At 41.9% G+C, this 14,287-nt stretch overlaps 1 protein-coding gene and 1 long non-coding RNA gene across 2 annotated transcripts in view; one reads left to right on the plus strand and one right to left on the minus strand.

Moving 5' to 3' along the window:
* Positions 1–3,408: 3,408 nt before the first annotated feature.
* Positions 3,409–14,287, plus strand: part of LOC140736011 (uncharacterized) — a 35,369-nt gene continuing 24,490 nt past the window's right edge. The window contains exon 1 of the long non-coding RNA XR_012100861.1: positions 3,409–3,475. This is a non-coding gene — a long non-coding RNA (uncharacterized lncRNA). The remainder of the gene's footprint in view (positions 3,476–14,287) is intronic.
* Positions 10,585–13,963, minus strand: LOC140736009 (protein snail homolog Sna-like). The gene is made up of 3 exons (XM_073061685.1): positions 13,754–13,963; positions 12,931–13,467; positions 10,585–11,501 (listed from the first exon to the last, which is right to left on the minus strand). The coding sequence occupies exons 1-3, from the start codon at positions 13,830–13,832 to the stop codon at positions 11,320–11,322; spliced, it is 798 nt and encodes a 265-aa protein (XP_072917786.1). The 5' UTR covers positions 13,833–13,963; the 3' UTR covers positions 10,585–11,319.

Here is a 14,287-nt window from a genome sequence, read left to right on the forward strand (position 1 = left end):
TTAAACAGAAGCACTGATAATATCCTGAAGGGTATTGAATCTGACCAAGTGAAAGAATTGAACTGGTATCAGGAAAAGTCTGTATGTCTACCAAGAAGTTCCTATCTTTGTGTTATCTCAGCTGTGCATCTTAATTCCGCATTCTCACATTGTCAGACTCTCCATAATTATCTGCTCACTGCTGATTTTCCATTGTAAGTATAGATGTTCACCAAAAATTAGCTGACATAAAATATAAGATTTAATGGAAACCAAGTGATGTATCAGGCAGTGAAAGCCACAAGGAGGAAACATGAAAACAACAAGGAAAGGGCCTTTCTCATCAAATGAATCAGATGGTAGAAAAGAACTTTGATAAATATTAACAAGAATATTTACCAGTCCTTGACTCCCAAAAGCTAGGGACAATGGAAGGATCAACATCAAAATGGGACCATCATTCCTTTAGCAAACAGATGGAAATAGAGAACTAGGCTTTTTTTCAGAAAGTTCAAATTCAAATTCCTTCCATAAGAAGATCAGCTTTGGAATAAATGAATATCATTGCTGTTTACACTATTAATTATTCATTAATGACTAAGACCCACAATTTGTGCCACAAACTAAATATGAAGCAGTGATCTTATTATCATGAATGAAAGATTCACACTAAAAGATTTCAGCATTCATCTGGTTCAGATAATTTCCCTTAGTTGAAAAAATTACGTAGCAGTATTTTGTAAGCTGAACCTGTGTGTTTATTAATTGGATGACTATTTGACTCTCTGCTTCCACCAGGCTTTATTATTCTGACTGATTTTGTGTCTATCACGTGATTTTATTTAGATTGACTTTATATGGTTCACAGCCATTGGAAGTAAACTAATTAAGAGGAGATAAACCTGTCCAATAATTATATTAGCTCAAATCTATCTTAGTTTGCATTGTCTTCGACTGTGAATGATGATAATTTTATCAAGTACTTTGTTAAGGACATCAACAACGACTGTTCAAACAAATGAATTTCATTCAGACTGCAGACTACCAGCAATTCAAGGGATTTTCTGTTATCTGGGACAAGAAAATGTTTAAAATTTATCAGCTTGTGTACCTAATAAAGTGGCCACTGAGTATAAAAGAGAAACCTGAACTTAATAAAAAGTTAATCAAGTGAGGAAGAGGGTAAGGGCTACTATGAGCCTAAAAGGCAATCTTTATTTGAAGTTTGTGCATTTCTCAGGAATATAATTAGTGTCAAGACAAAAAGTGAAAGTGCAGAGAAGAGAAATTATTTAAGAGACTGGCGATCCACAAAAGCAACCAAGTAGGAAAGCAGGAAAGGATGCACCTAAGGTTTGTGAAGGAAGTAGAGATAGAGGCTTTTCCCATAATCTTCCAAAGAAAGTAACTTTTTACAACAATACCCTTTCTTCATATAATATATATTTAATCAATGGGGCATTACATTAGCTTCATTCACATGATCAATTATATCATTTATTTTGCTTTTTAACACTTACAAAATGTTAAGTTGTCACCAATTTTCAGTCCCAGTCAGTTTGTCAGAGATAAATGTGCGAGGCTATTATACTAAGCCCAGCCCCTCAATGTCCATTGGCAAGAAAACCATATATAATGGTCTTTCTGCCAAATCCTTCCAAGACACTAGAGTAATCCAGATGATAACTCAAATTCAAGAAATTGGAGCAAGCGTTAAATGTGGGACTGCAGACCAGTTAACATTATGATGATTATAGACAAAACTTCCGACGTAATAAGAAAAATAAATTGACATTTGAAAATACATGGATTATTATATTTGACAAACATGATATTGTGCAAAGACATTTTCAAAAATTATTTATTTAAAAAAAGCATTTCAATTACCCAGGGGAAACATGAGCAACAGTAAATTAAATATCCAGTGCAGCTAAAAATGCAAGAATATCTTATTGCATAATTGCATAAAATACTGCACTCGCAAACTATTCAATTGCAATTGTGCTGGTGAAGAAAAGTATTTGGAATATATGAACATACAAATTGGAAGCTGGAATAGGCCATTTGGCCCTTTGAGCATATTCTGCCTTTGAATGAGATCATGGCTGTTCTGCTTATAACCTTAACTCTGCATTCCTTTCAACCTGCAGTGACCTTTCACTCCCTTGTGTATTAGGAATCTGTTCTCCTCTGCCTTAGAAGATCCTCCTCCACCACTCATTGAGGAACAGAATTTGTGAATTTTAAGGTTGAAATTATCAATGAATGCTTTCATATCATTGTGGCACTGATATAGATAATTTATTAAAATTTAGTATCAAAGAGTCAATGTACATCCTGCCAGGAAATGTAGAGGGGCTTGACCCAAAAGCAGACCAACAGAGACAATTCAGTGATGTATGGTAATATAATAATAGACTGAAAAATAACAAGCCACAAGGGGCCACAATACAAAAGAAAACAGATACTAACCACCCCAGGCCACAAGGTAACTGAAGGCTAGGAGCAACTAGTTGAGGCTGGCTGGTTCGATGGTGAACAAGGACAGTGGATGAGAGCATGAGTCCATCATGCTCCTGGATGGTCGAAGAGTAGTGAGGAGTGGGCCCACTGGAGTGCCTGGCAGATCTGCTTCTCAATATCCAATACGATCGTTGCGAGGATCTGCAAGGAATCAATGATCGGCTGAGTGGCGAACCGTCGTGACAAGGCATCCACCTTAGTGTTCTCGGAGCTGGGTTGGTAGGAAATGGTGAAGTTAAATTACTTGAAGAAGATGGCCCGGTGAGTCTGACATGGGTTGAGTTGGTGGGTCTGTTGTTTGGATATGAGGTTCTGGTCATCAGGCCAGATCAGGAAATGCTCAGTGTTTCTCATCAGCTAATGCCTCCATCCCCCCCAAGGCCCATTTAATGGCAAGTAGCTCTCTGTCTCCTACTCCAAAATTGCACTGTGTGAAGTTGAACCTGTGCAAGAAGGCAAAATGGTGTGCCTTCCCGCCCAGTCCTTGCTGGGAGAGGATGGACCAGCACCCATGTCAGATGTGTACACTTCAACCACTAAACGTCCAGAGGGTTTTGGATGGTGAAGAATGGGAGCAGTGGAGAGGTGTTTCTTGAGCTTCTCGAAAGTATGGTCCATGGCAACTGACTACGTTATCTGTGAGGTATGTGATTTGGTGAGGGAAGTGAGAGTAGCTCCAATTTGGCTGTTGCTCCTGATGAAATGGCATTAGAAGTTGGAAAAGCCCAAGAAGCACAGTAGATGTTTGAGGATGCAGAGACATGGCTATTCAACGATGACGTTCACTTTATCTGCGTCCATGGTGAAATGCCTTGCGGTGAAATGTCTTAACTCGGTAAGCAAATGACTGGGGTGTGGAACTGGCATTTCACTAACTTGCAATTAATTTTTTTTCAAGGTGATGCTGAAAGACTGAACAAATGTGACAGATATAGTATTGCGGGTCCTTGGAGAAGATGAGAATGCTGTCAAGGTAGACAACCACCTTTCTGTGTCTTGTAGGATCTCATTAACGGAAAATGTTGGGAAGTCTGAAAGTATTTGTAGTGACCAACAGGTGTCATGAACGCCATCTTCCACTCATCCCCTTGGCAAATACATATCAGGTTGTTTGCACTCGACAGATCCAATCTGATGATGATCTGGGCCCTGCAAAGTGAATCAAGTGCGCTAGCCATCCAGGGAAGGGAGCTGCAGTCTTAATGGTGATTTTGTTGAGTCCGTTGTAGTTGATGAAGGGATAGAAACCCCCATCTTTCATTTTGACAAAGAAGAATCCTGCACCAGCTGAGGACTGGGATATTTGAATGAAGCCATGTTGCAGTGATTCAGTGATGTAATCATTCATGGTTCAGGTCTCTGAACCTCAGAGAGGGAGAACAACCGACCTTGGAGAGGGATGGTGCCCAGGAGGAGGTTGATCTGTGAGGTGGCAGGGTGTTGGCATCCCTTTTATTTAGGGCAATGGCTATGTTGTGGTAGTCCTGAGGGAGTTTGGTCAGGTCGAGGGTTTCCTTCGTCTCCACGGATTTACAGGGTGAAGCCAACTGAGGATGAAGGTAGCTGGTCCAGCAGGTGGCTCCCTAACAGTAGTGAACTGGTATGGATTGTTAGTGGAGAGCCAGAGGCAACCCAAGATGAGAGGAGCTTTGGGTAAGGTGATAAGGAGAAACTAGATAGACTCACAGTTCTCTCCGATGTCCATGTGCACAGGCTGTGTGCACAGTCTGACCATCCCCAACCCCAAGAGACACCCATGATGCAGAAGGGGTGCAGGGGGGTGAGAGATAGGCTCAGTATGGAATCCAAGATGCACACACAGCATCCAATCTAGAAAGTTACATGCTGGCCAGATCCACCAGAGCCTCCTGTTTGTGTAAAACTGTCAGGGTGTGGAGGAGGACAGAGAGTGTGAGTTGGGGTATGGTGCTGGAATGAGGAGCCGGGGGGAGTTTACCAGGTAGAAGACTTCTCGTCTCTACAAGATGGTGATGTTTCCTGGACGCAGTGGGTATTTGATGCGTAGGTGATCGGCTACTTCACAATAAGCACACAAGTTGTACCTCCACTGATGCTCTCTCTATTTGGATTGGCTCTGGAGATGTTGGTGATGAGAGTCCTGCAACTTGAAATAGTTCTGGGAATGGAACTGGGGTAATGGCTGGTGATCTGGAGGTTCATTCCAGAAGATGTTTGTCCATGCGGATGGCCAGAGTGATAAGGCTTCCCAGCTGCATTCCGCTTTGAGAGGCCTTGATGGAAATGGGCCATCAGTGCTTCTGCATTCCAGCTGCAAGGGTCTTCAATTCCGTGGGGTACTCCGGCACCAAGTGTGAACCTTGATGCAGGTGAAGTATCTGATTCACTGCTTCTCTTCCAATACCTGGATGGCCGAAAACCCGACACACCTCAACGGTGAATTCCTCATATTTATTCCAAATGGTGGTTTTATCATACCAGTTATTGGTGGCTGAGATCAAAGGTCACCCAGTCAGGAGGAAGTTGATGAAGGCGATCTTGGCTCAGTCCATTGAATACAGAGCTGGCTGGAGCCTGACGTGCAAGACACACTGGGACAGGAAGTTGAGCATCGGGTTGGGGACCCATCAATGTGTTTGGGCACTGGAACCTGGGGCTACAAGGGACGAGGTTGGCTGAGATAGAGAGTTGGTTGAGAGTGACGAGTAGATGGTCAATGGCTTCCTGCTGCTTCAGCATCTTGCATTTGTGTTGGCGAGCACTTTGTTTAGGTGAGCAAATTCTGCTGGGTCAATCATTGGTTTACCCATCCTTGCAGGAAATGTCGAGGAGGCTTAACCCAAAAGTAGAGCAGTGGAGATGATTCAGCGATGAACATAGAAACATAGAAAATAGGTGCAGGAGTAGGCCATTCGGCCCTTCGAGCCTGCACCGCCATTCACTATGATCGTGGCTGATCATCCAACTCAGAACCCTGTACCTGCTTTCTCTCCATACCCCCGATCCCTTTAGCCACAAGGGCCATATCTAACTTCCTCTTAAATATAGCCAATGAACCGGCCTCAACTGTTTCCTGTGGCAGAGAATTCCACAGATTCACCACTCTCTGTGTGAAGAAGTTTTTCCTCATCTCGGTCCTAAAAGGCTTACCCTTTATCCTTAAACTGTGACCCCTCGTTCTGGACTTCCCCAACATCAGAAACAATCTTCCTGCATCTAGCCTGTCCAATCCCTTTAGAATTTTATACGTTTCAATAAGATCCCCCCTCAATCTTCTAAATTCTAGTGAGTATAAGCCTAGTTGATCCAGTCTTTCTTCATATGAAAGTCCTGCCATTCCAGGAATCAATCTGGTGAACCTTCTCTGTACTCCCTCTATGGCAAGAATGTCTTTCCTCAGATTAGGGGACCAAAACTGCACACAATATTCTAGGTGCGGTCTCACCAGGGCCTTGTACAACTGCAGTAGAACCTCCCTGCTCCTGTACTCAAATCCTTTTGCTATGACTGCCAACATACCATTTGCCTTTTTCACCGCCTGCTGTACCTGCATGCCCACCTTCAATAACTGGTGTACAATGACACCCAGGTCTCATTGCATCTCCCCTTTTCCTAATCGGCCACCGTTCAGATAATAATCTGTTTTCCTGTTCTTACAACCAAAGTGGATAACCTCATATTTATCCACATTAAGTTGCATCTGCCATGAATTTGCTCACTCACCTAACCTATCCAAGTCGCCTTGCATCCTCTTAGCATCCTCCACACAGCTAACACCGCCGCCCAACTTCGTGTCATCCGCAAACTTGGGAGATACTGCATTTAATTCCCTCGTCTAAATCATTAATATATATTGTAAACAACTGAGGTCCCAGCACTGAGCCTTGCAGTACCCCACTAGTCACTGCCTGCCATTCTGAAAAGGTCTCGTTTACTCCCACTCTTTGCTTCCTGTCTGCCAGCCAATTCTCTATCCACATCAATACCATACCCCCAATACCATGTGCTTTAAGTTTGCACACTAATCTCCTGTGTGGGACCTTATCAAAAGCCTTTTGAAAATCTAAATATACCACATCCACTGGCTCTCCCCTATCCACTCTACTAGTTACATCTTCAAAAAATTCTATAAGATTCGTCAGACATGATTTTCCTTTCACAAATCCATGCTGACTTTGTCCAATGATTTCACCTCTTTCCAAATGTGCTGTTATCACATCTTTGATAACCGACTCTAGCATTTTCCGCACCACCAATGTCAGACTAACCGGTCTGTAATACAGAACAGTAACTTTAATAATAAACTGCAAAACAAAAAGTGACGAGAGGCCACAAAACAAGAAAGAACAGATAACAAGGTAAATGAAGACTAGGAGCAACTGATGGAGGCTGGCTCATTTGATGGGTGAACAATGGCTGTGGATGAGAGCTGGGTTTAAATAGGCTGCAGGTGATGAGTTGGTAACAAATAGTAGGTGATCCGTTTTAGCTGGGTGAAAACTGGGACGTGCCTGCCTGTGCAGGCCTGACACATCCAGAGTTAATAAATGAATACATGAAAATGTAAGAAACAGGAATAGATGACATATACTCATATGCGGCAAAACAACTAAGGACAAAGCAGGACTCAAGTCTCAGCAGATGCCTTTTGTAATCCTTCCAAGTATTGCAGAGCAGCAGTAAGAGAGATTGGATAAAAACAGTTATAGAGAAGATAATCAGCAAATTGTGTTATGTCATCAGACCAAGCCTTGAATACTGATCTGATCACCAAGACAAGGGAGATTTACCGATAATAGAGCAAATATGGAGAAGACTAGCATGGTATTGGAGGTCCAGGTTGTGAATAAAGAATGGAGAAACATACCTTTCAACTAAGATGCATTTGTCAGAGAGTTGAGTTCAGAATATGTCCTTTTTGTTCAGTTAAGATGTTTCTATTCTATTAAATGATATTATTGTACACTTGGAGCACAAGTTTTGAAAAGTTGAAGCCATGGAATTAATTGCCATGTACATTGAAGAATGAATGTGACTATGTTAAAATGTGGATCTTTTTGCATTTAGCAAGCAATGAAGTGTAGTAACTGCCACAATCATAGAAAGGAATCTGCCAGGTATCCAATAACCCATTTATTTTACTGGGTTTAGTTGGTTTAATACAAAACAGCTCACTGGGAAATCAGGTGAACCTGCCCAGCCTTTTGGTCAATGCAGGATATGAAGAGACACAAAATCACTCCGGCCAATTCAATGCAGCCACCTCTTCGTGAGGAGATTGCCAACTAGGAAAGTGGTGGAGCTGTTTATAAACCACAAAGTATAGCTTTGAAATGAACTGATAACACAAGCATTCTCTGTCCTCTCAATTGAACATAATATTTGTCAAACAAGAGCGGGGAAATATTTTAACTTTATGGGCAACATTAATCAATGAAGTGAATTTTATAATCTTGTAGGTGTTTTTCAAATAATATAGTATGGAAATTGACTGCAGTGTTTCAATGCATTTTGTCATTGCAACAGTGCATAATTTGCAATGAGATCCTTTGGAATTTATAAGTAAGTACGGTATACAAAAGATACAGCTTATATTTTCTTACAACAGTGATAGGGGTCACAGAACAGTTCCATCAAACCAATTCCCTCACTTATTCCCATGTAGCCTATTCACTCCTCCCTCCTACAACCCCATCAACTTCACCCTAATTCTCCTACCACACTAAGGAACAATTTACAATGCCAATTAAGGTACCAATCAGCATGACTTTGGGATGTAGGAGGAAACCAGAATACTCCGATCACCTGGGGGTCACTCACAGAGTTACAGTAAGAACATGGAAACTCCACACAGAGAGGCTAAGTTCACAATGTTTTCTGACTTACAGTCATCAGAACCCATCTCCTCCTAGCCTCTGTCCTTTCAGGAACCCTAGTGCAGCCAGAGCAGGTAGCTGGGGCACAAAATAGGCAGCGATGACAAAGACAAGGTGTTGCATAGTTCCGTGATCATAGCTGCTGTCACTAGGTAGAATGAGACAACTTCTGCACTCACTGAGGCATCAGGCTGGCGGTTTTCAGGCATGGTGGGTAGAAAGGACAATGAACGGGCAGTCTGCTGTAGCAGCAGTTTGAGTGCCAGAGTGCAAGCTCAGAGCCCTGTCTTGAAAACATGGATCTACATCACCCAAGCACTTGCTGTCATACAGGTTTGGATTCCAGCACTTTTCAATATGCCAACTGGTGTATAGTATCGCAACAACCCATAGATCTGTCCTCCAAAAGTTTAGGACTTCTGAGCCAACGGCAGTAGCTCCATGGAGCTTTGATTTGCAGTCCTGTCAGGAAACAGCATTTATCTTTCTATAATGACACACAAAGTGCTGGAGGAACTCAACAGTTTAGGTAGCAGTGCCCTGCCCAGCACCTGGCAGTCAAGTTTGCACAAGCTATTACAGCCAAAGCTGAGATCAGATAAAGCCCCAGGTTCTCCAGGCTTGAGGCTGCTTAAAATCATATTCCAGCACTATTCCATATCAGAAATATCAAAGCAGAGGAGAAACTAGGCTCTAGCAATGGTCAAAGGAATTGTTGGTTTTAGAAAGGTTAAGATGGAGTGACCATCATTCTTGCAATATGACAGGCGGAAGGAAAGCCATAAATCTGTTGGTGATTGGGGGATTGTCAGTCAGTAGGTATCTTCATGAGCAGCCCAAGTGACTGTTTGGGTTGCTACCTCTTTCCCCTCCTCTTTTTGCACCTCCATCTCATATATTATTCACTGTAAAGCAAATGGCAAGAACTCTTCTGCCAGATAGTGAGATGGTGTAGTGTGCAGAAGGTGATCTCAGCTGATTTATTTAAGCCTTCATTCACATTAGGCCCAATGGACATTGGAAACAATTAAGAGCACAAAACACTAGCAGGAGTCAGAAATTTATCGGCAGTTAATTGCAAGTAGTAGACGATCATTTTAAACAGTTTTGAGGATTTAGCTAAAAGCAGACATTCGTTAGAGGGAGGAGCTGCAGTTTTGACATTAAATCAGCAAGCAGCCCAAAATGGCTACCGTTCTGCATACTTCAAGGGGAATGTTTTTGTGTGCACACCAACTCCATTATTAAATGGTGTCTGTCTCCAGTACTACAGGTGACATTTTGGTGCTTTAATTAGCTTTGAAGGGCCTACAGAAACAGGCACTGACATGAGTATTTAGTTTAGTAAAATGGTTTGATAAGAGAGATAGTAGTATTTTTGGGTGTAATTACATTAGACCATAAGATATAGGAGCCCCTCCAGTCCACTCCACCTATCCATCATGGCTGATCCCAGATCCCATTCAACCCCATACACCTGCCCTCTCACCATATCGACCAATCAGGAATCTATCAAATTCCGCTTTGAATATGCTAACGGAGGTAGCCTCCACCACTCTGTGGCAAAGCGTTCCACAGAGTCACAATTCTTTGGCTAAGAAAATTCCTCCTTACTTCTAAAAGGTCACCCCTCAATTTTGAGACAGTGCCCTCTAGTTCTGGATATCTCCACTAGAGGAAACATCCTCCTTATCTAGTCCTTTCATCATTTGGTAGGCAACATTACTATGATGACTGACTCAAACTACCTCGAGGTGTCAGAGAAACAGCTGATGAGAAAGAGAATTGGTGCAATGGCTGAAACTTATTTCTTAAAGGGAGCCTAATGGTGATTGGATTAGATGTCAGAATTCCTGAGGGTACAATGCAACTATTCTGTGGCTGAGGAAAGAGAAGATACAAAAGATAGAGCTACTTCTGGGGCTGGAGAAGGAGAGTGAAGATAGGGACGAATAGAATGTGATTTTTTTTAAAAATTCCCTTCAATCTTTTCCAATGGGAACTATTGAAATTAGTCACTGCAATCTTCTTAGGAGCTATATTGGATTTTCTAATCATCAGTGCAGTAAGCTCAACAGCACAGCACTATAATATAATGATAATATTAGTTGCTAAAAATTAAATTAGAAGAAATTAATTTGATTCTAGCTTGGCTGTGGTATTATCAAAAAAGTTAACATAGTTGATACACATTTTTTTTACAGGCAAGGAATTACTTCACAGTCCGTTGAATGTAAAATTTTTTATTACATATTCTTTATATAATGTACATGTTAAAGTCTTAGCAATACAAAACTGTCACGTAAAAAATTACAGTATACAAAGAGCATTACCAGTGTACCCTTGTAATGTAAACAAATATATATTGTGACGATTGTGTACACTGTATAGAAAAAGATGCATTCACCAGGCACCTGTCAATAGCCATAAAAAGTCTTTTGGCACACACCTGTCAATAGTCAGGCATTTATCTAAGCCCTGCATTGTAGCATGTGACAACTGCTTGCCATTAGTTACACTTCCACTGAAAAGCAGTTGTTAAGGTTCATATTAACAGGTGCTTCAGCACACAGCTTGCCCGTAAACAGGAATTTTGTTTCAAATAGCAAGCCATGTCTGTTAAACCCATTGCACAAATCTTTACACATTGCAGGGCTTCATTGTTCCACTGAGAACATTTTATGTCAGCAGCCCTCATTTACCATTTTATTGCATAGTTACACCATAAAAAAATCTCCCTGTTTGGTGGTTTATACTGAATCAAATACTGAAATGATTGAGACACCTTAGCCAGTCTGTTCTGTCCTCCCTCCAAAAAAGGCGATAGCTGCGATTTACAAAAGTGGAATGTTAATATTCATGTTCTAATCACAAAATAAATAAAAACCAGCATTAGTCCGACATAAAAAGATTCAGTCTGCAACGGGCTGAAATGCACACAGAAGTTGAATGACCGTCTGTCTCAGCGAGCTGCACAGCAACCTGTTTCTTCGTGCTTGTGAAGAAGAGACATTCTGGAGAAAGTCTTGGAGCAGTTTTTGCACTGGTACTTTTTCACATCAGAATGAGTCTGAAGATGGGCTCTGAGGTTGGATCGATCTGCAAATGCTCTGTTGCAATGAGGGCAGGAAAAAGGCTTCTCTCCTGAAAGAGCAGAGGAAAAAAAGCTGGGTGAATTTTCATAGGAAATTAGTGTTTTCAAGTGTCTCCTATTTTTATAACAACATACTTTAAAGACTCATTTACTTTAATTACATCTTGGCTCTATTTATTGATTATAATCAAGTTTTTATTCAAATAGAAAAGGCTGAAAGTTGAAACAAGTTAAAACAAATTAATTAAGCTTTGAAATGCTGTTAAATCCTATCTGATCCGTGTAGCCACACAATTAAAGGAAACAAGTAAATAATGGAATATATTCACACTTAAAAAAACACAGAACAGGGATTTAAAGTGCCCTGTTCTCAGTATGTGCTAGATTGTGTGAAATACTAGATGGTTTTGCAAAGAAAGTTTAACAGCATTTTGGTGAACCAGCTATCAAATGAAACAATATTAGGTTTGCTGCACAGCGGAAGTCTGAGGTCTTCAACCACGGTTGAAGGTGAAAATGTTGGAGCTAAATTTTAAGAAAACAATTTCCAAAGCAACTGTGATTAAGAAACAATTTACAATCAAAAATTAAAAAAAAATGTATTTAATTAATTCCTTTGAGAGTATTTGCGTACTTAAGAAGGTGTGAAATCAACAACAAAGTCAGAACTAACCCATGCCAAAGGCTGGTAAATAGATCTGGAGAGGCTGCATTGTGAAAAGTGATAATTGTTGTATTTAAAACTGATGGCCCAAAAGGTGACAGCTGGAGCCTATAGCTGTGCCTGCAGTGCACTGTAACAGGTGCACTGTACAAATTGCACTGCTACATCAATGCACCTGCCCCATGTCTGTCAGTCATTCACATACATGGCCCTTCGCAGGACAACACCACCACTCAGAAAGAATTAAATGCAATAGTGGTGAAACGAAGAATCACAACAGGGTCTTTTTGTTTCCCACTAAGAACATCCTCTTTTAGCTGGTGGAGACAATGTAGGGAACAAAAACGCAGTCTGGAAAGCCACCAGCAATGTTTTGGCTGAAAGGTGGCTTTATTGCACCATGTGTCCCTTTTGTACCGATTCAATAGAGAATAACTTGTATATCAGAATGTGATAAATGTTATGCACATAAACATTCAGGAAGAGCGAGTTACCTTCACGTTTTAGAACGACTATGTAGTACAAAAGTAAAGTAGGAATGGTAAATATTCTCTCAACTACATGTTAAAATTGGGAACTGTGGGCAGATTTTTCGACTCCAATGCGCATAACCGTACATTTCTTTATAACGGCGGTAAATATCCCGGAATGGGACGGTTACCAGGCACATATTTCAACTGTAACGTGGTCTAATATCGAGTAGGCGAGTCGCTTCCACATTTATTATTTGGGGAGGAGCAGGATTTAGAAAATTCCACTTGGGCTGAAGACCCACGGAATAAAAGTCTATGAACAGAGAAGGGTCCTCTACTCACCAGTGTGTGTGCGGATGTGCCCCTGGAGCAGCCAGGGCCTGGAGAAAGCCTTGCCACAGATTTTGCAAACACAAGGAAGCGTGTGGCTCCTGATGTGCATCTTCAGGGCTCCCAAACTCACATACTCCTTCTCACAGTACTTGCAGTTAAAGGATTTCCTGGCCTGGACCTCGCAGTGTAGCTGTTTGTGCTTGGACAGTCCGGCGAAGGTGGAGTAGGACTTGGTGCACTGACTGCACTGAAATTTCTCTGCTTCTGTCGCCGAGGAGTCGGGACTGGGAGGGTCCGATGTCTTCCCGTCCTCTTCCTCGCTCGATAAGGATGCGAGGTCGTGAGATTTGCGTCGTTTCACGTTGTCCGCTGTTGGCGAATCGATTTTCTTGCTGGAAAGGTTGGTTTCGATATCAGCCGAGCAGAAGCTCGAGATCAGCCCTGTGTCCCAGACGATGGTGGGGTAATAGGCGGCCGAGCTGAGGATTTCAGGCTGAGGGATGGCGGGGACAGGGTACTTCTCATAAATAAACGGGGAGATGATCACTGAAAGATAGAGCGAAATATCCGTGAACATTTCGGGGCCGTTCATAGAAAAGCCATCTCAAATCAGTTCATCTAATGTCTGTCCTACATTTATCCCGTACACATTACCAGCAAAAATACCGCTTAATTTATCGGAAACCGCAAACACGTGCAAATAGTATCGATACTACTAACGCCCTGAAGCTAAGTCTTAGTGACTCTTTTACAAATCCTGACTTTGATAATTATCCTTCCCATCTCGTCACAGTCATGGACACCCTTAATACAGGGGAGCGTCTTCCCTTACCTGTCTGACTGTCCAGTTCACCGTAATTGGGTTTCTTATTGGTTGAGAAATGCTTCTTAATAAGAAAAGACCTAGGCATCTTGAGATTGCGGGCTGCCTGTAGACTCCCAAGTCCAGTTTAAGCAACGACTGCCTTGACGGAAACTACCACGTCCTCCCTTTTAATGCAGGGAGTTCACTTGTGGAAAATGTGCGCGAACTGGTGTAAATATTGGGTTCTGGAGCCGGCTGGAGGAGGAGAGAGAACACACATTTGTCCCACTGCTGTCCAATAGGATAGAGGCAACAGGGGAAGCGAGAGACGAGGAGGGGCTTCGGCGTCAGGATTTGCTTCCAACAGGTGTCTGTACAAAGCTCTAAAACCTCAGGATCTCACTATACAGACTGCCCGAGAAAGACCGATCGAAGCCCATTGTTGTGCACCAGGGCAACGGTTCACAGCCGTTTAGGAGTAAATGAGTTTCAAATTGCTGCTCCCACCACAATGTATTATAGATAAGCACTTCAATAAGTCTCAGCACACTAAAGTGATGT

Source organism: Hemitrygon akajei, chromosome 11 (assembly GCF_048418815.1).
Source record: "Hemitrygon akajei chromosome 11, sHemAka1.3, whole genome shotgun sequence".
Taxonomy (NCBI): domain Eukaryota; kingdom Metazoa; phylum Chordata; class Chondrichthyes; order Myliobatiformes; family Dasyatidae; genus Hemitrygon; species Hemitrygon akajei.